The sequence below is a fragment of the Calidris pugnax genome, unplaced genomic scaffold, assembly GCF_001431845.1.
Source record: "Calidris pugnax isolate Ruff unplaced genomic scaffold, ASM143184v1 scaffold20, whole genome shotgun sequence".
Taxonomy (NCBI): Eukaryota; Metazoa; Chordata; class Aves; order Charadriiformes; family Scolopacidae; genus Calidris; species Calidris pugnax.
This window is the reverse complement of record NW_015094510.1, coordinates 2,504,483-2,528,009: the sequence shown is the minus strand read 5'-3', so window position 1 is coordinate 2,528,009 and position 23,527 is coordinate 2,504,483. Positions and strand designations below refer to the sequence as shown.

The 23,527-nt window shown below is 34.8% G+C and overlaps 1 protein-coding gene across 1 annotated transcript in view; it reads right to left on the bottom strand.

Annotated features, from left to right (window-relative positions):
- DACH1 (dachshund family transcription factor 1) overlaps nt 1-23,527 on the bottom strand; it is a 248,232-nt gene that overhangs the window by 97,705 nt on the left and 127,000 nt on the right. Inside the window, exons 4-7 of the mRNA XM_014965723.1 lie at nt 22,498-22,653; nt 21,794-21,966; nt 8,771-8,906; nt 6,448-6,585 (exon numbers count right to left, since the gene is read on the bottom strand). Coding sequence (XP_014821209.1) covers nt 6,448-6,585; nt 8,771-8,906; nt 21,794-21,966; nt 22,498-22,653 — 603 coding nt within the window. The remainder of the gene's footprint in view (nt 1-6,447; nt 6,586-8,770; nt 8,907-21,793; nt 21,967-22,497; nt 22,654-23,527) is intronic.

Here is a 23,527-nt window from a genome sequence, read left to right as displayed (position 1 = left end):
GTGGTACAAAAAAAGCCTAGCAGAGAAATGTTTTCTTCCATTAAAGCCAGGGCATTCACTCAAGTGTGTTTTCAGAAAGAATATGTAGACTCCATATTCCCATTAAATTTACAAAACAATTAATGTCTTCAGAATTCAATTCCAGGGCACCGAGACACATTGTGTATTCTTTTCTTCTTTTTTTGAATGCATTTTTTAACTAGCAAAATGGAAAACTAAAAATAACTACTTTAGAGACACAGAAACATATTTGTGTGGTCATCTTCATGGTGTTACGGGACATATCCTCTCTTAGTGGGAACAGCTGTAACTTCATCAACTTCATTCCCAATAATGTATCTTTCCTAGCAGCAAACACAAAGGGAACTAATGATTTAAAAACTGCAATGTAGTAGCATGATGAAAAAAGTTCTTTTGAACATCTTATCCATTACGATTATATCTTTTGTTTAACAATTCATTAAAAAAATGAAAAAGAGCACACAAACTATTTCAAAGGGTTTTTTAGCTCCCCTCCCCTCTATTTGTAATAAAGACCATCAAAGACTATAAAGACTATTCAAACGTCTATTACAGGAAAGACATGTAATGACCACTGAAAAGAAAGACATAAAAAAGAAAAGAAACATAAGAAGAAAGTACTTTTGGGGAACCTTTTCAGGCACAAAGCATAAAGAAACTGTATATGCAGAGTTGTTTTAACAGATTTAGAACATTCCAGATCTTTTGTACACTTGTAACTCATTTGAGCATATTCAGAAAGATGTGCCCAAGATGCATTTGAGTCAGTGTAAATACAGAATAACGGGTATGCACATATGTAATTAGGCTGCAATGAGCCCAGTTCACCTGGAATGTTTTGGAAATTATGCAGACCTGTCAAATAAAACTGTACAGCAAATCTCTCATAAATTGTGTCAAAGTGACTACTACCCGAGCAGAACAAATGTCCGTAGTAGCATACAAGTCTGCAGAAGAACTGCCTGGTTGGAGGATTGCTTAATTAAACTCTCTAGAAATACTTTTATCCAGTATTTTTCTAGAAAAAAACTTTCAGAAGTTTGTACTACCTTTGCACTCCTTCTGGCATACACATACTATTCACATCCTAGTCAATGATATGAAAGGCTTCTGTGGTTTCTGTGCCACAAAAATAGATGTTTTCTGGCTTCTTAGTAAATAACAACCCATTATGAAAAAACTTGCAATTTCATTTTTCACCTTTGTAGCCCATTAACTGTAATAGCTTTTAATGTACTTTAAGCATTCTTGAGCCTCTTGGGCTGAGTGAAAAGACACACCAGCAACCAGAGTGTCTAAAGGTTATTTTGGTGATACCAGCTTTCTCAAACCTTTCATTTAGTGGATCTTTATATTATCTGTCATAGGTTACAAATTTGACTGCTATCTCTTTAGGGTTTGAGGAGTATTTAACGCTCAAATGAAGATCCCTTTCACAATGTGCTAGATGATGTATAAGTACATAGCCTGAACTCAGCATCTTAAGGAATTACAAACAGAATTTAAGCGAAGTCCTGGATCACTTGTTAGCTGACTTTGCTAGAGGACAGCTCAGACAGAAGAGAATCTTTGTTGATGCTAAAACTTCCTTTGAGGCTCTCATATTTATAAAACATACTCGTATGTACTTCTATATTCATTAAGGTGAATAAGCTTATATTGTTGAGCATATATCAAGTAATGTTTCCATATTTATTAAGGTGAATAAGCAAACTTGATACATATTTACACTATATATAGATTGTAAAAGAATGTACTGCTGATAATGCAGAATGAATATCTAACTATATAGGATGGCATATTTATCATTAGTTGTCTTTTTGATGCATGACTGCTAACAGGAAAGTACAATTCTAACTATACCTTTGGACTACTTAAATTATTTTCCATTTTACACTCAGGATATTTTTGGATTTTAATATTCTTTTTTATAAGATATTAGCCAGAGGTCTAAGATTGCTCACATCTCTACAGGGGGACATAAAAGAGAAACAGAGAGAAAGACTGGGACTTTTTAATATGTGGATTTGATAAAGTTGTACTTTAATTGCTGCTATCATAGTGGTTAAGAAGCAGTTATTGTTGATTATCTGAAAATCACTTAAGAAATTTCCATTAATATCATAGTTTAAAAGCTTTTTTGGAAGAAATAGTTTAGCTTCTTTGTGAACATGGTGAATATTTTATATTTTGTTATAGAAAACAGCATGCACGTTTCCAACAAGAGAGTGTCCTTCCCATAACACCTCAAATAACATATTCAATTTAAAATGTAAGCATGACATTCAGGCTTCATTTGCTGTTGGTGTCAATCTAAAAAAATATAAATTGATGCAGACAGAAAATTCTAATCTGATGCCCTTAGGGCCAGATCCAATAAAACACTTAGGCATCTAAATTTGGTGTTAAAGCAACTAACTTTTAGGTGTTTGTCCCCCAAAAGGAAATCTTGTGTTGAAGTGAACTGGGTCTTACATTCCTATATAATGCATAGGGTAGGTATTGTCAGGCAGGTACCAGTTACAGGATGTTAAGAGCATCCACTGCTTCCAGCATGAATTAATTTTACCCAAACCAGGTACTGCAAAATGGGATCTAATCAAATTAACAAGTAGAACTATAGTCTGTCTGAAGTCTACAGGAAATCATAAGCGGCTATCTGGAATGAGTAAATAGAGAAAATCTGGCAATAGGACTGAGCTATAAATTCCGCCTTGCAGACCCTGTATGACCAGAGTCTGGCTCATAAGGGCAAAGGGATGGTGGAAAAATATACGTCCGTCTTTTACACAAAACACAGAGATTAGGGATTGTGCCCAGGTGATGTGTCACAAGTTCAGTTCTCTCTTCTGCCTACAAGGAATTAGGATCCACATCTCCAAGGAGTGTGTGTTTAACTTTCATTGATTATTTTGAACTCTTCAGATCAATGAGTAAGAAGAGGACCAGGATTCAGCAGTTTAGCCCTTAGATTTTCTGCTTGGTCCTCCTTCCTATGCTATTTTCAGATTTAACAGACAACATTGCTGAAGAGCTGAATGAATACTCAGCCCCATAGAAAAGATCAAAAATACACTTCTCGTAACTTCAGACAGGGAGATCTGCAGGACCTCAGCTAACAGCTGAGCAAGGATAAATGATAAAATATACCTTACCAAAATTGAGAGACTATCTAGAGCAAACTCTTTGAGTCATAGAAACTTTACTTTACCTGAAAAGACTCAAAGCCTTATTTTTAATGTAAAAAAAAAGAATGGATCTTTTCTATTATGCCTCCTATACTTCACCTAAGTCCTTCTTGTGAAATCTGACCTAATAAAACCAAATGTGCATCATCAAATAGTCCATAATTACAGGTTACAAAATTAGATACATTGGTTTGATGATGGCTGTCAAGTACTTGAACTAACATCGTGTACTTGAACTTACCCCCTTCTTCCCAGGTTCATTGGCACTTCTACAGCCTGCTCTCAGTAAATTTGGAAAATCTGCTATGTTCTAATAAGGAAAAAATCCTGGAAATCTAGGGTAATTGACTTCTCTGGTTACAGAGATAATGACATCTTGAGTTATGTATGAACCGTGGGGAAAAAGTGCTCTACAGTGTCTCCTGCAGTAACCCTAGAAGAGACTACAAACCTGGCTGGACCATAACATAACCCTTTGCAAATCTAAGTTTTCTTCTCATGGAACCCAGGGAGTGGGTGGAACTTCAGACATGTGCATTGGGTCTTGCCCCAACATGAAGCTAGGATGTGGCCAAGTTGCACATCTGGAGTCAGCAGCTGGAAAATGTTCCCAACACCCACAGTTTCCACATGACCTTTGAGAACAGAAATGTCCTGGTTCCCTGCAACGAATTTGACCTGATGCAAACTTTCCAGTTTTAACAGGCAGCAAATCAGATAGGTAGAACCTGATTTGATTCTTGGTGAGACAATGATAACCTGACTCCAATGGAAGGTGGTCACCCAAGGCTGCACACACCACAACCTGAGAACAGATTTTAAACATAGTCTAAGGGCAAATTTAAAAAAAAAAAAAAATCCAAACGAAATGGCACAAGAGAGTTACTGGTAGTTTAAACCACCACAGTAAAATATATATTTTTGCTGCCCATAATGATTCTGGCTGAATTTTTAATAGAAATGCATATAATATTCAAAAGACTGAATACCCTCAAACTGGTATTCAGTTTGCAAGTGGCAAAGAACTGTTTCTAAATATATTACACTAAACTGTGTGGACTGGGTACATTAACTCCTTTTCTTTATGTTAATAACAGATAGATGGTATTTTCTCTCCTGTATCCAACTCATAGATCAGGTTAGACAAATGATTCACCTCTCTGACATAAGCTAAGTCCTTTCCAAAATCTGATACATTGATCAGTTGTCTCTGTTATAACTTTCCCCCTTTAAATTCACCATTGACCTGAGCTCAGATTCCTTCTGAGATTACTTTTTTTTCATTCTTTTAATGGAAAGGGGACAAGAAGAGAAAAGATGGGGCCTCCTTTACTAGGCAGGATCTCCCAGGTTCTTCCGGGTTCAATTAAACGCCATTTTAGCTGATAGATTTCTCCCAACAAAGTGGCTTAAAAGAAAATGTAATAATGTTTAAATGTTTTGTGATACTTATTCAGAATTTCTGTTTTCCTTTCTTTCTTTTGGGGCTTCAACAATAAAAGTACCACCACCTACCTATGTTTGTTTGCATTTTTAAATATGATTGCATTCTGACTGATTTGCAGTGGTAAGCAACAGTTTGGAAATCTGATTGCAAGCTCACAGTGACAGAAGTAGATAATTACTATCTCCACAAATATCTCTAAGTTAAATCACTTGTTTTAATACAGATTAGATTAGTATTAAAGTTACAAGATTGGTATGTGAGACATGATAAATGTAGTCATGACAGAAAACAATTTTTAATTTAGTATGCCCTATCAATCTAGATAGCCCATGAATATTTACCATTAATTCAGTAGGCTGGAACAGAGGGGAAAAAAAGAACAAAAAATAGAAGGTTTGACCTAAACAAGGACTGAGGGAAAAAGAGAGTTCTCAGCAGTTTTACTGAGAACATATCTTGCAAAAACGTGAACTGGCAACAGATTGGAAAATACATTTGCGGTACCATTAGAAACAAAGCTTTTAAAAAACCTGAATGACATGCGAAAATAGTCACAATTCTTAATATGTACTTCTCTTTGCAGGATTTGCCAGTCTGATTACACTTAAATGAGTAACTTCAAAGGCTGAAATAAAATCATTTATGGAAATTCAAAACAAACCTATTTGATCACATCATACTTCACAGCGGGGATACAATTTGCAGGGGCTGAGTGAGGGCACAGTATAAGCTAAAACAGGTTGTGTGTGCAATGAACCAAACTAAATGGTTTATATAAAAGAAATGTTGTTTCCATTAATTTTTCTGGTAATCCTATTAAAAATGCCACCTGTCCAGAATAGAATTGTCCAGATTTTAATTCTTTTTCATATCTCAGTGTTCAAACACAAGACAGAGAATGTATCATAGCTATTAAAATATGGCACAAAATGTCTTATTCTAAAATCTTCATTACTGCAGCAGTTTGTCTGGCTCTGTTTCAATGTCTGACTATTACACCTTTTACTTTTCTTCTCATTGTGCTCAAAGAACTGATTTTTCTGATAAGCCCAAAGAATATATTTTTTAAGGATATGTCACATTACTAAACTTTCACCATAATGTTTCTAGTCTGTAACAGTTAAAACTCTCATGTACTAAGTAAACATAACACATTGAATACACCTTTTAAAATTCCACCACCAACCCTCCAAAATCCCCTGTAACAAGCCTGAACAGAAACGTAACTTTGAATACCAACAGAGATGAAATGGTGTCATAATCAGCATAAGTGCATGCGGACTATTCACCTAGATCAAACACTTTGGTCATATACTCAATTAAATTTAAATCCCATTATATAATGTGTACCAGCCTCATTTTATGCAATTCCCTAATTTAATGGCTTGGTATTAGCCTTTTTCCTTTTTGCACACATGGACTAATTTTCACGGTGCTCAGTCCCTTTAGGAAGTAGGTCATTAAAGTCAACTGGATGGAGACAGAAACTTAATATCTAAACAGTGTTGTATAAGGACCAGAGACACAATAGTAATATAAAACTGGTTTTCACTCATCCCTCTTTGTAATATTTAAGAAATTCCTCCCTCATATAAATATTCTTCATTAATCTCAAGGACCACAAAGTACAAGAATCAAGAAAGCTATCATCCTGTTATAATTTAACTTGTGAAACAATAAAAAATAAAAACAAAATATCCCAATTTAAAAAATAATAATTATAATACTATTTAGCTGCTGAGAGAATACTGATTTTACACTGAAAGAGTAAAATCATAATATTCATATTACCTTTCTCAATGTGTATTCTTTTTGTCTCATGTCCCACGTCATGACCAGCCAGATCACCCTCCTTTGGACCAGGCAGGACATTAGGTGACAAACCCATCAGCATTTGGTTCATAGATAGCCCGTTCTGATGGACAGCTGCTAGACACAAGCGCAGGCAGAAAGAAAATCAGCCGTCATAGTAACAATGCACTTTTGTACTTATTTTATATCATCTTCCTCTTAATTATACAAGAATTCTAACAATTGCAAAGTTACTTAATTATTGCTATCAGTATCCACACAGCGGGAGAGTTTCTTCCTGTTACTTCTGGCTTAAAACAATTCATTTTAAAAAGAAGACTTCAGTATCTTTGGGCAAAGTTGGATATTTGCAAACATTTTCCTGTTTATTTAACAAGAACTGAAAGGCAAAATGAAGCAAACCAGAAAAGAATAGAAGGTTCTACTAGAGATACTGATTTATATTTTTTAAGTTAGTTGTATGAAAGCTCTTGTAGATTAGCCTTCCCAACATGCAGTCCCTATCCCTAACTCCTTTAAATGAAGCATTGTGGCCTTCTAGGTGATAAACAGTTTTTCAAAATATACTATGCAACAGCAGAATTGTGTATTTGCTCCTCAGATAGCTTGAAAAGCTCTTTCCAACAGTTCTCAAACAGACCTTCATGAGTCTCAAACACACCTCAGAAACCCATATAAGGCAGTTTATATACCTAAGCTTCTATCCTGAAAAAACTGTATTTGCAAGAGGTTTATGCCATTTTCATTAAAGCGTTTTTTCATATGCAACCCATATTTCTGTAGTAAATTTACACTTGCTGGCAGCACAAAACCAGAGGTGCTTAAGAATCAGGTGTCATGTTAACAAATCAGATAGGAGAGAAAAGTTATTTTATAATAAATAAGTTACTGAAGTGATCCAGTATTTAAGGAACTCTGTTATGTTCACATTGGAAGAAATAACATACAAAGGTCCCACTCCTCTCTCTCTCCTCCTAAGTAAGCAGAGTAAGCTGAACAGTGCCAGTGCTTAGAAGAAAAAAGTGCCATTCCTTAGCAAAAACAATAAGCATCACTCAATTTACTTTACTTTTTTTTTTTTCATTTAAAGAACAACGGAAAAGGTCTTCAACAGTTGTAAAAAATATATACTATTCAGTCAATTTTTAAAAAAATTAAAAATGCAGGGCTCTGAGATTTTTTTTCCCAGAACTTTACTTATGAATCTTTTAATATTTATTAAATTTGCAGTTTAATCTGCACTCTGAATTGTCCAAGTGATAAGAAAACAGAGTTTTCAGCTTGTCATGGCCAGGCTTCATTTATTTTCTTTGGTAAATCATTTTTCATCACATAGTAATGTAAGATCTTTCATCTGAAGGTCAATGACGAGTCAGCTTCCTGAGTCTGCGGAGAGCCTGAAAGGAAGCAGTCTCAAGACACATGTACTGCATCTAATCAACATGATTATGTATTTGATATAGCTATTTCATGGCCTTCTATCTGCATGCCAAATCCTCCATTTTCACCTACTGAAAAATTCCACTGTGGAAAGATGCTTTAAAAGCACAAGAACCTGCAATGGAGCAATAATAAAAGGAATGGGCAAGTATAATATGAATTTAAGTAAATATGCATAAAATAATATGTGTTTAAAATCTTGATTTCCAGGCAGTTGCACTGGAATATCATAGAATTCAGGGTCTTTGCCATGTAATTTACATCCTGGATGGATACTTGATACAAATGGTATCAATCTGAGATACTATGGTTTAATTTCACTCCACGCCTTGTGAGCTATGAAGTGATAATACTCTCTGTATTGTATTTCTCACAATTACAAATTCTTATATTTAAAAAAAATATAAAGTATGGATATTGTTAAATTGACTTAACCTAATTCTTCTCTTTACCAAGCAATTCTACCATGTAAAATGTTGCTTAGGAAGTCAGATTCAATTTAGAAACCAAACCAGAGTAACCAGATTAAATAAAACTCAATTCCTTTAAAAAATGTTTACACTATATGTTCAGTTCTAAAACTAATCTAGCAAATTGCTTCCCGGCTGCAATTCTGTATTTCATAGCTCATATCTTTATGTTTAATATGACATGATGGCAGTTTATATCAGTACCTGTTAATGTAGCATCAGATATTATGATACCGTAAACTGGGGAACATAATGTTGGGAGATAGTTATTGCAGCTGAACTTCCGAACATGATACATATGAGATCTATTTAAGACGAGGGCATTTTGATTAGAAAAACCAGCTGCACTTAATCAAATTTAAAGTGGTGACAAGGAGAAGAATGTGACCTACGGATTCTGTCTGAAGAGCTCTCGGTCCGCGCAGGAGAGCTGGACACACTGCTGCTTCGATGAGAGGATGGATGGCTGCCAGGTCGTCGGCCCTCTTCAAGAGAAGGAGCAGGAGAAGGGCTGTCTGGAACACGTTCCTAGACCCCAGGAAAAACAGTTGCAAAAAAAAGGCAATGTTAAACTAATCCTCTGTGGTTTCCAAACATCAGTTCCCTCAATTGGACCTCCCTCCTCAATCACAACCTACTCTTTCCTCTGTTGAGGTGTCCAGGATTTGCAGAGTATTTTCAAAGGAAACTTGGCAATTTTAGGACACTAGACCTTGTGTTTTAGTATGCAATGTGAGTGCTGCTCATCCCATCAGGCTTTGAAACTGCCTTCTGGACTGCTTATAAAAATAAGGTTTTTGTTTTGCTTGTGAATGTTGTTTTTTTTCTCACTTCTGTGTGCATGCTGTTGAATTGGAAATCTACATTTTGTTTACTAGCTTGTAGACCATAGCCTTATGTGATGAGGAACAATGTACTTTTGTAAATAAATAAAGACCAAACATTGTTGTTTTAGCTTATACTGAATTTGACTCCACATTTTCATTTCAAAGGGGATTCTTGAGCAGTAAGATCTTACAGAACTGCTCTGGATCATAAAGAAAATTTAATCTCCCTACCAAACCTATACCAGTAATGTGGCTGATAGTCCAAATGTCTGATGATACTATGGAGCACAAACCTGGAATGAACCACATTTTTTGGAAGAGTGTGGCTATATCACTACTTCAAAATGGGGAAAAAATTCACACTTTTCTGTCCAGGGAGAAGCCTGGCATGGTAACCAGGAGGAGCTATGATACACTTGAAGATGTTGCTTGATTTTGAAAATTGGAGCACAAGGGCTGTGATGGTTTGAACTGCACTTCTGCCATGTGAGAACAGTCAATATGTAGCAGATAGATATATCTGCTATTTACACAGACCTTTGACAGAAACAATAAACAAAGGGAGCCGAGTGCAGAATAGTCCTTTCTAGAAAATTCTCTGTCTTTCCCTGCAGTTTCCTCTTTATTGCTAATAGATCCCAAGACTCTATTTTACTGCTAAAATATGTGTGAGTTAGGTTGGTTTGGTCGAATAGTGACAAAAGTAAATAGTTCCTATAAAGGAAATCTACTGGGGGGACTGCAAATGATAAACTAGAGTTTTTGTGGTTGTGGGGTTGGTTTTTTTTCCTTTTGATAATTGAAATGCTGACCCTAATGAAAAAGAAGAAAAAAAAATAACCCATAGCAAAAACAACAAACAAGCCAACAACTGAGTACATTCAACTCACTAAAAGCTTTTGGTAATGAAAGAATACAATTAGTATGTATTTAATAATACATATAAAAACTTGCTGCAAATGCCTAGAAGTTTTCAAGAAAAGAGCATCATGTTCCTCCCGCCAAGAATTGCTTCTGCAGCAGTCATTATTTTTCATGCACAGTAGCTAGGTGAATATTTCGTTGAATACATTGCTATGAAACTTAGCAACATGACCATCTATAGTAATCAATAGATTTGTTCCAGGTAAGCTTTATAATAAATATTTGCTGAACTTGAGATTCTGATTGCAAAGGGATTCAATGAGCCTATTGATGGAGTGGGAGAAGACCTTTCAGAGCAGTGTTTCAAGACATTTAAGTGGATTCCACTTTAATAATCTCAGGTTTTTAAGTCAAAAACATTGATGAGGATAGTTTAACTGCATCATAGCTCTAGGCTTATTATGACTTTGATTGTGTTTATATGTCCATGAACCGGGTATTCAAGAGGAGGATTATAATGCAGATGTTTTCAGAATGTAGAAGATTTATTTCTTTAGATTTAGGAGGATTTAAGCATGCACAGAGTACAGATTTGGTATAAATTGGAACACGCTATATTTAATCATTCATTTAATATATAATTTCACTGTTTGGCATACAATGTATTGTTCTTAGAAGGGTTTCATTAAAATGAAATCCAGTGAGCACATAAGATTTGAATACAGAGCTGCAGAGTAAATTAATTTATTTAAACAGCTTAATTTGTTTATCCTATTTATTTATGTGCGCTTTTACAGCACGTATTATGAGATGGAGAGAGCAAAAGGAATGCACAGGACAACAAAATATAATTACTGCACAAACAAAAAAGATAATGAGTTTTATTCACATGTAATACGACATAGAAGACAATCTCTATGAGAAAACTATATATGCTGGCTTTATCAATTAATTTGTAAAATATTCTTTAACCCCAACAAAAAATTGTATTGAACTATGCAGAAATGGGAAATAAATTAATTTAATACTTTAGCTCATTTTTTATATCCTTGTTTCATAATTCCACAATCAATAATATAGTCTATAGCAATTTTTTGTCTTTATCAAAACTAGCTGCAATAAGAAATGGAAATGCTACTAATAATAAATTGAAATACTCTGTACCTCTAAAAAATCATAGTGATAAACTAATGGTGCTGGACTATCAATATAAGCTGTCGTCCGTACTACAGATTTTGTGTAGAAAAGATGGATTTTGCCTGTGGTAAAATATTAACTTTACATTTATACTTCACTTTAAAATTTTTCAGAAGAGGAAATGTGCAAAAATGTGTTCAGTAAATAACTCAGATGATAAGAGCTATTTTGTAACTTCTGCAAAATGGCACTTTTGCACAGGTCTACATGACACAGCATAGAAACAGTATTTATTGCATTATAAACCTGGCAATAGAAACCACCTACTGTACTGTCCACTGTCCAGTATTTCTCCTGAAACTTGTCCACTCCCAGGAAAAACTGAATTCCATTTAATTAAAGATACATCTAGAGAACCTGTTATTGGCTTGTGCTGTAATTAGTCTTGTTGTCTCCCAACATAGAAATAAATAAATAAATAAAATCTGAGTTATTTTGCTAAAATAAAGTATGAGGAAACCATGTAGGATTCAGTTGGAAATCAACATATCTGAATGTAAGTATTTAAATCCAGTTTTTACACACAAGCTAGAGATGAAAATTCAGACACCTATACCTAGGATGCCATATCAACTGGCCCACCTTGAAGGTAAATGTCTCCCATTTCAGTCAATTGAGATATCGACAATAAAGTCAATGGAGCCTCCTCCAAAACCAGATACCTACGGCTTAATTCAGCTGCCCGCATTTGAGCCACTGAAGGGTTTTGAGATGTCCACATCAGGTTGACAGAGAGGACCTACAAAAGATCTGCTGCCTTTTGGAATGCCAAAAATGTTATCCTTGCATTATTGGCTGATAAGCTGAATAGCTGCTAAAACTCTATTGACAATATTTACTAGAAAAAAAGAAATACAGAATTATTTCTTTTTTTATGTTTTATGTTTATAAATTATTACTTATTTATGTTTGTAAAACATAACCCTCACTAGCCAACTTTTTTCTCTATTTTTTTGCTTCCCTATTTGTTTCTACAGGTACTCATAAGTAAAAAGTAGTGTGAACAATTTAAGGCATATGTAGCAATTTAACATATGGTTTACCAACTTTTCAAAATTGGTAAGACTCTCCTACACTAAGCCATGGGCAACACACTCTTATGGGTCAAATTTGGAATATTCCTTATCTTGGTGCTCTTTATAATCTGATCCAAATCATGAATCCTAAGCATTTGAGAATCTGACATTTAACTCCTCCAAAAGTGTTCCACCATATATGAAACTTTCACTTGCAGGAGATGCAAAGCATTTTCCTGTACTCTTACTCCACTACCATTATTCTCAATATCAAGACCATTTCATAAATAACATAGTTGTTCCTGTGACATTGGGCTTTTTTCTTTTATTTTGTAAAAACAGGTAAAAGATTTTAATGGTCAGAGATTTTAAGTTGTGAGAATCAAGTTGTGTCTATAATCAAAAACCCCTCCAATTTTCTTCCAGAATACCACATATCACTCACAACATAACACTGTCTTGGTCTCTCCAAGTAAAACAGAAGTGTCTTGATGTATTTACCAACTTTTTTCTACCTTTTTCAAACAACTCTTTGCATAGATGCAAAGACCATACTGTAAGATCTCATTTCAAAAGTTCCTTTTAAGTAACTTCTTATTTAGATTTATTTTAAGATATCAGTAATGGTATCCAAAAGACCATAAATACTTTCTTCCCTACCCTATATATATTTTTTTCCTCTTACCAGGCCACAAAGGTAGTTATTCAATATTAATCCCTTTTTATGCCTCTTTTCTTTCTGCTCAAGCAGCATGTTTTCATTGTTTGAAAAGTGCCTCATTACAAAAAGTCCTCCTCAAAAACCTACACAAACTTGATGGAGTTCAACTGTTTGCCCCTATATCGCTATCCACGAGAACACCTTTCAGTTAATATCTGTAGGATTAATCCCCCTGCTCCTAAGAAGACACAATCACAAGAAGACACATATCACAATGAAGTGATATCTTCAAGGTTCTCACCACCTCAGTCTTTCCACAAGATTCTTTATTCTTTGCCATTCCATTTCCTTAGTGATAAAATTCCAGAATCCTGATAAAATTTGAATATGCCTATTTCCAATAGCCAACCAGTTTTGCACAGCTTTATTTCCTGCATATTTCACTCCTACAGGTATTTTCAGTCTAGGCTTCTTCCTTTGTTCTAGTTTGCTTCTCCATAAGGCTCATCTTGTGGGCTTAGTCATCCTTTAATTTTAGTCAAGGCCTGAGTTCTAGACATGCATCTAAGTATAGCTGCAGCAGTACACTGCTAATAAAACCATTTGGCTACCTCGATGCTCTTCCGTGTTGAACATTCTCCTTTAAGGATGTTTGTGCTTTAAGTCATTGAAGTGCAGAGGACAAAATCACTTATTTTCAGTGTCATACTTTTGAATAGTTCAGGTAAATTCATACCGGGGAAAGGATATATGATGCACACTGTTTCATACATTATTAATTTAAAAAAAAAAAATCAAAAAAGGTTTTAATCAGGAGTGGTTTACAATATTCCTGCCTTTCTGGGAAGGCATCTGGCTTCCAATCTTTTTTTCTGGTAAAATTAGAGTAACCTCTTTCACAATGACCAAAACACAGACTTCTTACTCTTTGGTTCCTTGCTGACCTATTTTTTGTGTGAGGTTTTCCAGGGATGGCTTTCTGGTAAAATGGCTTACTTATCTGACATTGTATTAGTTGAATGAGTAAAAGAAATGAATTGCTTTGGTATCTTTTGTATTCCCTTAAAACGGGATATTTTGCTTTCACAGCTTCATTTTTCCTTCACCTTTAGCCTAAGATGCTGAGACTCCAGATTAGCATTTAGTCCTAAGAATTACAAGATGAATTTGGCTAATAATTATTTTGTAACTTCCTCCATCATTACTATAAAATGTGTGTTATCAAACTGACTATAAACACTATAAATGTTTATTTCTATTTCCTTATTTGCTTAGTGTCACTAGCTTGCTAAAAACCTTGCTAACTTCTCACTGATGCACATCATCTTTCTTATCTTGTTCTTTCTTATAGAGACACTTCTAATCTCAATTGAAATTCAGGAGTTCAAAAGTTTTGTGTTGTCATTCATTGCACTATCATTTTAAATAGTGGATCTAGTGGCAAAACTAGAACAGTGTCCAAGGTGTTGACAGTTTGGAAACATGATGAAGCACGATCATTCCTGGAAACGCCACAGAGTACAAAATTCTGTATTTTGTGGATTTTCATAAGAATGTCCTGACAACTTATTTTTTGAGTGTATCCTTTTAATTGAATTTATAAATTGTATTTTGCCTTGGAAATGTATGTTTGGACTAACAAACAAACTATTCTTCTAAGGCATACAAAAAACCCCATGCAATATGGAAACATATCGAAGTGCAAAAAATCTCTTCATATCGAATTAGCAATTTCTTATTAGCAAGTTGGACACACTCCTGCTTTTTCATTTTTTTCTCTCATCTTTTGAATATCTGATCTTACTTAAAAAGCATCCATGCAAGCTTAAAAAGCAGCAGTGGGAATTTACCCCTCAAAGTCAATCCAAACCATATATTCAGCCAAACACCAAGAATTCATGTGACTAAATGTAGTTGTCTACAGTACAAATGTCTACATCTGAGCTAGTCACCCAAGGTCCATTTTTTACCCATACATTTACGTTTCCAAGGTGCAATTCACCTCACTCTAAAGCAGCTATCTAAAATTGGTCCAATGAATTATGCCCTAGAAGACAGTAAAATTAATCCTATCCGTTCTACCTGGCCTCATGGCCATTTTGGTTCAAATTTATCTTCTACCACATACATAGGTGCCTGTTACACATGTAAATATGCAGATTGCCCAACAGAAAAGTTCGTACTACCGTCTCTGTGTCATGTGTTATCTGTAGGCATCTATTTTATATGATGCAAATTAATTTATATGAGCATATGGGTGCTATTAGCTTCAAATTGAAATTCAGAAACACATATGTTAAAACAAATAATAGGATCCCATATTATTTTTAAAAAAGACATTATTCTGAGTTACAACTTACCAGATATACATTAGCAATCCTCTAAGTTCATTATAAAAAAATTGCATTAAAGGTTAAAAAAAATAATTTTAATCATACATATAGAACTAATTAATGAGGTGAGACACAGTGTCTGTTAATATAAAGATGACTAAGCCATAAGAAAGAGTTCAGCTACACTTTGACCTAAGATTTTCTCATGCTAAAGGAAGAAACTGAAGTAAGTGTGCACATACATATTTATACTAACATAAAAAAAATTTAAAGAAGTTATTCTGACTAACCTGGAGATAATTTTCTGTTATGTGCAAGTTCATACAAATAATTTTAAGATATCATTTTATTCTGCAGTAATGATAAAAAGAAAATGAAATATTCATTTGGTTTATAATATACTTCAAACTTCATAGGCATATCGCAACTTTCACATTTGCTTTCCCAGTATGTAAAAGCAGATGTTTCAGAAGCTGATAAACAGTTTTATTTTTATTCTAGAATATTTACTGTAATTGGTTTTTATCATTTAAATGCTTTATATTACATCAAATTTCTCCTTATACAAAGAAGAAAATTTGACTTTATATCATGTATTAGATAATGAGGAAATGAAAGTAGCATTAATCTTCATGCACTTGTATATAATATATTTTTCTATGCATTCAAGAAAATCATGTTAAAGTAATGTCAAAATTTCTGTTTTGAATGCACAAATGTCTGCAGAAATAATAGGTCATATGAAAAGTCAGGGAGGTTTCAGGTTAGGGATCCAAATCGGGCATTTTTGCCAATTTCGTGTTCAATTAATTTTGTTTTCATTCCTTTTCTGAAAATGGGTATAGCATACCCAGCTTCATAGGAACGGTGCAAATATGTATCTATCACTGTTTGCATAATCCTTTTCCTGTAAGGCACAGAACTCTCCATAGAAAACTTTTGCATTCAACATGAGATTCAGACAATGCAAGTTAAAAAACACTGGGCCAGACACTAATTTTTAAAAAATGCAAAATGGGATAACTAACCATTCACTGAATGAGGTAGGAGTTCTGTGGAAAAATACAATATGTGGTGGTGAAATTAAAATTGCACCCTACTTTATGGATGGAATGCTGTCACATTAAGGCTGTAGAGGCATTCTGGTATTTCCTAATGTTAGTCTTACATCTTTTGAAATTCAGTGATGGTTCTATAACATAGGCTTTGGATGTAATTCTACTCAATGAATGAAGACAGGCACATCTAAAGATTTTACAGTAACATCTGATATATTGACAATTCTGGCAGTTTTCTCAAGTTTATTGTACAGGAAAATACTCCTTCAATGTAATAGCAGCAAAATGGAAGGGCTTTCTATCCAGGGTGTCTAATTGGACTTTCAAGGTGCTTCCTATCGTCCCTGTCTCTACAGGACAGTGTGCCAGCCAATTTTGCAAAAGAATTTATCTAACCCTATAAAAAAATCACTATTTCTGTAACTGGAAAATAAGTGATCAGTAAACTCTTCTACACTGAAACGTCTTACGGTGGCCAATACCTTTTGGTATTAAAAGCCTGCACTAAACTCAAGGCTGCTCAGACAGCAGTTACAGAAGACTTAAACTGAAGCTTCTGCAGTCCCCTTCTTTGCTGCCCACCCCCTCTGTGAAGTGAACTTCCTCATTTTTCTCTTAGAGTCTGCTTCTTTTCAGGTCCGCTCTCTGAACCTGTTCACCACCACTCTGACATGAGGCATTTAAGCATACTCTGTTCCATCATCTCTGTATGGCAGTGTCATACTTCTTCTCTTTGGCTATTATTTTGACTTTTTGACAATAATTAGGGGTGAAAAATACAGGAACATTAAATTACATCAATAGGAACACACAGATACTGCCAATGAAAAAGTGGATGAACATTAAAATAAAATTTCATGTCAGAACAGACCAATAAACAGTTATTTAAAAAAAAAAAAAATCTGTCAGCAGCTACCTTGGTTAAATAAATTACTAGTAAATTTCTGCTACTGGATAACAGGAAGATATAACCTTCTAAACAAGTATTATGCAACCACTGCTGTGAAATATTTAGACAACTAGCAAAATTTAGTCTCGTGTATTTAATATGCAAGGGAAAACTACTGCGTCACTGGTCACTTTGCAGCTGAAGGTATTGGTTTCTTCTGCTTTATTTAATTCTTTCTACAAGTATCAGTAACAGCATATGGATAAAGTGCAATTTTTGATTCCGGCATGCTGCTTAGTTCTAAACATTACAATGTAGAAATATTTCAAGTTGCTATTAATATGAGGTGCGTCCTTTATATTTTCATATATCTTTCTGCTGAGTGAAAAAAATCGATGTAGTGAAACTGCTAACAAGCTGAGCCTTTGAAACCATGGGCAGGTGATGAAAGCCACCTCATGTCTAAAGCATCCCCAGGTCACAGCTGTCACACTCACTGCAATTCATTGCTGTCACAATCTGCTGTCCCTGCTTGTTGTTGCTCTCCTCTTATTCATCCAACTCATATATCTAAACATTCCATTACAAAAAGACATCTAATGTTCGTCTTGTGTTCAAAAGGGCACAACACTCTCCTGAAATATAATTCTGAAGATTTTAGAGCTCAGAGTTCACTGCCAAACCTAAGGTGTTGCTTTGCAAGGCTTCCCTTGTAATTTTGTCTTTGTCTCATCTCCTGGACGTAGCAGGATAAAATGTTTGGTTAGTACATGATCTCAGCTTTATTCCAACTTCTTATCATGAAGAAATGAAATATTGCCCAGTAATAGAAAGGCATTTGAAGCTTTGTGAGTTTAAAGATAACAGCACTAACTGTGAACTCGGTGAATTGGAAGGAAAGGTCAGCAAGTCACCTACTGTGGCACTGTTCACAAAGGCAATTCTTCTACCCAATGAACCAGGTTGTTTATAATCTGAAGACTCAGATTTTCTAAGACTTAATTTTGTTCTTTTGTTACTTAATTAGATAAGGTTACTATTGATTTACTTTTCAGAGTAGAAGTTTCCCATAGATCTCTTAACTTTCAAGTAGAGTGTAAACTTGTAAACATCTCGTACTCTAATTTCAAATCTATGCTGTCATTTCAGGTTACAACTCCAAGATGAGTGATTCACTAACTTTCCAAATCAGCTTGTGGAAACACTGTCACTGATGAAAAACATTTAAGTAAAGTTAGGGTTAAAAAATGAGCCAGGAGGTAACGAAAACAAACCTCAAAAGTCTAAAAATGTAGCAGTAAAAGAAAGGAAGATATGATTCTAACAACAAACAGTTTTGGAAAAGAGAGACACTGCATTATTTATCCGTTCCTGTAAAAATAAAGAAAAAGGAGGTTTGACCTTCTCACTTACTCCATTCTCCAAGATATTTATTTTGATTGTTGTATAAATTATTATTCATAATCTTTATATTGCCAATGCCAGGTTCAAAAAGTACGCTGATTAGAGAGTTTCCTGCTCAACTACTCAGTTCAATGGACACAAAAATCACAGCCTCTGACTACGCCTAGTGAGAAACAGGTAAATTGCTAGTGACATTATGTCTATGCTCATGGGAAGAAAATCCCCCTAACAATGACCTCATGCTTTTATGTTGCTGGGGTTTATGTTTCAATCCTGTTTAGTATTAAAAAATAGGAACATAATTACTTGGCCGGGCTGTCTCTATCCACATGACTATATTCATCTCTCACAGACAAATACAGAGGACATAAATCTAGACAGACTTTGTACCACAAAGGAGCTGAGGGAAAGAGTAGGAAAGTCCTGTAAGAGTAAATTCCTGAGCCCTTAGAGCGTTATTGAAATAACCATGTGCAGCAAGATCTTATATTTAGAAGTTGAGTTTTGGATGCCAGATTAACACCTGTGTTTATGCATTTACCTGTAGTATAAAGGTATTGTGGGCAATAAGTCACAGAAGCACAGGAGAACCTGTCTCCATCGGGTTCTAAGTAAACATTCCAAAACTCTAACTTAATCGTGCAGACTTCAAAAAATGTATATTTCACCCTTGAGTGAGTGCACTTTTCTAAACAGAACTTAGGTTAATTTGGCTATTTAAAAAAACTTCATTGTATATCCACATCTTTTTAATTTATGGTTATGTGCAAACCAGATGGGAACATGAAACCTGGTTTGTTAAATAACTTGCACAAGATGTTATGCCAGGAGCTGCACAAAAGTTGGCAGCTATGATGAAGTTTTTATTAGCATGAATATGGGATAGCTTAATTTTCAGAAACAACAGGGATAAATAGTGTAGATTATTAATGCATATAAATGGATAAAGAAGCAAGATTTTGAAAAAAAAATGATTCTCCAGTTACAAACTGCTGCTAAAATGTTTCAAACAGAGAACCAAAATTTCTAGCTACTTTCAAAATCTTCACTTAGATTATAACAAAACTAGCTTTCCAACTAGATAAACTGGAAGAATTAACTTGTTAAGAAGTTAATGAACTCAAGGATAAGGAAAATTTCCTGGTATCACACCGCTGATAGTTAAAATAATATACATAGTTACATGATGACAGAGTCTCCCTTTCAGAGTCCAATCCTTTTAAACCCACTAGACGGGTTTAGATCAGATGAGCCAGAAGTACTTCTTAATTAAGTGCTTCCTAGGTCCAGCAATGTTCCCATAATGGGGTGAGATATGTGGACACACCAGGACCTGCCTTCCACAAAAGGAAACCTGTTTTTTACACAGCCTAGGAGCTATGCTGTGTTCCAAACGTACCTGATTTTGGTAACTGGACACAAAGATCAGGGGTCACATTGGGGTGTGGTCCAGTAGACATATTTAAATGTAGGCCACAGTAACTTAGGCAACTGTAATGGCTAGAACTAGCTTGTAAAGCGACTTTACAAGCTAGAAGGCAGCTTGTCAAGGTTTAGAAACAGAAGATTACTAATCCTCGTGAAAGTCAAATTCTGTGCTCTTTCATAAGAAATCAAATAGCTTACAGAAAATGAAAGAAGGGAAAATAGTAGGACAAACAGTGAAAACAAAGTTTTGTTGCTGTAGTAATTCATACTTCTCAGGTGTCATTTAGCTCCATCCCAATCTTAATTTTTTAGATACCTCTGTAATACAGCGGTCACTGTTCCAATTTAGAAAATAAATTTAGAATCAAATAAAGCACCGTGTATGTTCCAGAGAACTTTAGTATCATGTAACTCTTACTAAATACTGCTCAAGTGAAAACAGAAAAACAAAGGTGCAGAAATCACCATGTAATCAAACAGTCTGTTTGCAGCTTTTATATTCCCAAGATATGGGCAAGATGGACATTAGGGATGAAATCTAACCTTGCGGTCATAGCACCTAAAGAAACAATTCTTCTAAAACCGATGTCTTAACTCCCCTTTTCATCAAAGATGAGAAAAGGATGCCACTGAAGGCCTCCAAAGGAGATCCTACATTTGAAAGTGCAGGTACCTACATTAGGTCACCAGACAATATTTTTCTATGTCAATAGCAACATAGATTTTAACTGAATGTTCTTCTACGGTTCTGGGTTTGTTTGGTTAAAGAGGACAGAAGAACAAACACGCTGAATGTGCCAATAAACACAGACCTCTTCACTCTGCTTATATCAACATGAGCTTCAAAACTTCTGCAACTCTTGATTTGAAGGTCCAAGAGATTTTAAGTTTATTCCATTTTTGTCAATGGAATTGCATTAATGGACAGATTTCCAACATAGCCCTAAAGTATCAAATAACCTTGCCTTCCCATGTCTGTTACATAAACCACAAAAGTTTCTGGACTGTCTGTATCTCATTTATTAGAACTAAAAAAGTATAACAGGTAAAATTTAAATATCTGAATAAATGTCAAACCAAATTATAAATATGTAGTGGTAAGGGAGGAATGCCTTTATAATGAAAACAGATCACCTTCAGTCAAAAGGAGAGAAGACTCCTTGCCTGTGCTTAATACCTCTAGAACCAGATTAATTTAGTTACAGGCAACAAACAAAACCCAAAATGGGTAGCCAATTTCAGGTATCACATATTTTCAAGATATCTATACAATATTACAATTCTGGACTGAAAATTACTAGGTCTGGTCTGTGTAGCTTCATTCCATCCTTTTCCATGATTTGGCAATTTAGGTTTCAGCTTCAGTTCAAATGCTTAGATTTAAAAGTTGGAAGAACAGTCCCTTCTAATTTAAGAAAGGTGCAATTTCTTCCTTGATATCTTGAACAATGTTGCCATTAGATTACAGACTATGAAATATGGGAAAATGAAAGCTCTGGCTTCTTTATAAAAAAGCTTCAACTTGAAAACTGTTTTAATATTGATTTAGAGAGGGGTAGAAGAATTGAGAAGATAACACTGGCCACCAGCAGCCTATTGGGTTCCCAGAGCTACAACAGTTGAGTTTCTAGTACATATTGACTTTATGACCTACCTTATAACATCTGACACCTTTACAATATTTATGACAGTTGTGAGTGTGCTAGAATTTATCTATTTTATCATTTGATATAGTTACCTTAATAACAGATGTCTCAACTCTGGATGGAGGACTCTGCACTTGTGCTGCTGCCGCCATGTTGGCGATGGTACTAAGGTGATTCATCTGGCTCATTGCCATCGTGACAGATGCTGGAGGTAGGCTCACAGGAATTAACGGATGGGGCATCATCATAAAAGGAAGTTCCAATCCTGGTGGAGGAAAAAAAAAGGAAATATTTTTTTTTAAATATTGACTTTTTTTGTTTTTTTTCTCCTGATGGACAATATAGCGATGGGTGACAAGATGGTTCACACTGCAGGATAAAGCATCTGTATGTCAGTTCTCTTCTGGGATATGAATGGGTAAATCACTAGCAACCATGGAGAGTTTCTAGCCACAAGGAGAGGCTATTAGACCTCTTAGTTTGTTCATATAAGTGTAATGTATGATACCATTGCTAAGCAATGGCTGTTTATTATCTTTTTTAATATCTACTGTAAGGTGCCTTAGCAATGCATTATTATGCCACTGATGCACAGGTTAGCAGTTATTTTAAGTATCAATTTTATTGCATATGTATTTGTTCTTTATTGTCTCCGCTTCCCCTGCTTAATACTTTAAAGGAAGTATTCCGATATTCCCCACATCTTTAATTTTTCATAGCCTATTTATATAAACACAAAATAAAGACAGGAATTGGATAACTGCTGATGTTAGTGCTGAAAGATGTCAACCCGTACCATTTGGCAGAAGGTGGTTCTGTTGAAGAGGGTTGAGAGGATGGCTAACTGGAACACTATGTTGTCCAGGCAAGTTGGGGTGGTTAACAGAGGCCTGTGATCCTTGGGTGGGGGGAGACTGAAGTTTTTCTTTATCCCAAGAACCATCACTGCTGCCTGTGGGGAATGAATATATATTATTTGGATGAAGGAAGACTACAAATTTTCAGTGTTTGAATTTGCAAGCAAGGCCAGCAATCTAACCTGTTTTGCAAGTGGCAATTTTTAAATTTTTTTTTTTAATATGTGGTTTGGGGGAATGACTTTGTTTTTTCCACCCTCTGAAACAGATATGTAAGGATAATTTTTTAAGGCTAAGAGTTAGAACACAAATCTAAAGTTTGTGTCTGATGTATGCTTTACATATATTTCTGCCAACCTTAGCAAGTAAAACTACATATGGCATTTGTTTTATAAGTGAGAGAATATTTTTGCCTGTAAAATGTCTAAAAAAAAAAAGAGTACTGCCTGTTATGTCAATTAAAATTTAAACTACATTCATATTTCTTCTTGTATTTGGGAAAAAATAAACATTATAGGAAGTAACTAAAAATTTAATTTATTGAGGGCACCAACACGCCTGTATATATGCTTGGCTGATGATTCTATTTTGTATATTCAATTTTTATTTCATATTATTAATTAAAATGTAAGGTATTATTAATCAATTCCTGCAGTCTTCTGGTAGTGGAATGGACAAACAGCAAGGAAGAAAGTGGACAAATAAGCATTGAGACGAGCAATAATTCATACATTTAGGAAATACCCTTTTTCACTGTTGCAGACCTCCTCATAAAAAATAGCCACAAAATTAACCAAAAGGAATTAAAGGACAATACTAAAAAATCATGTAACATTATTAATTTGTATATTTATATATAATAAAAAGTTTTAAATCTTCCATCTGACAACTTATATTATTCAAGGTGCATATTTATGTATTATGCTGAGATTGAGTATATGTACATTTATGCATACAAAGTAATCCATA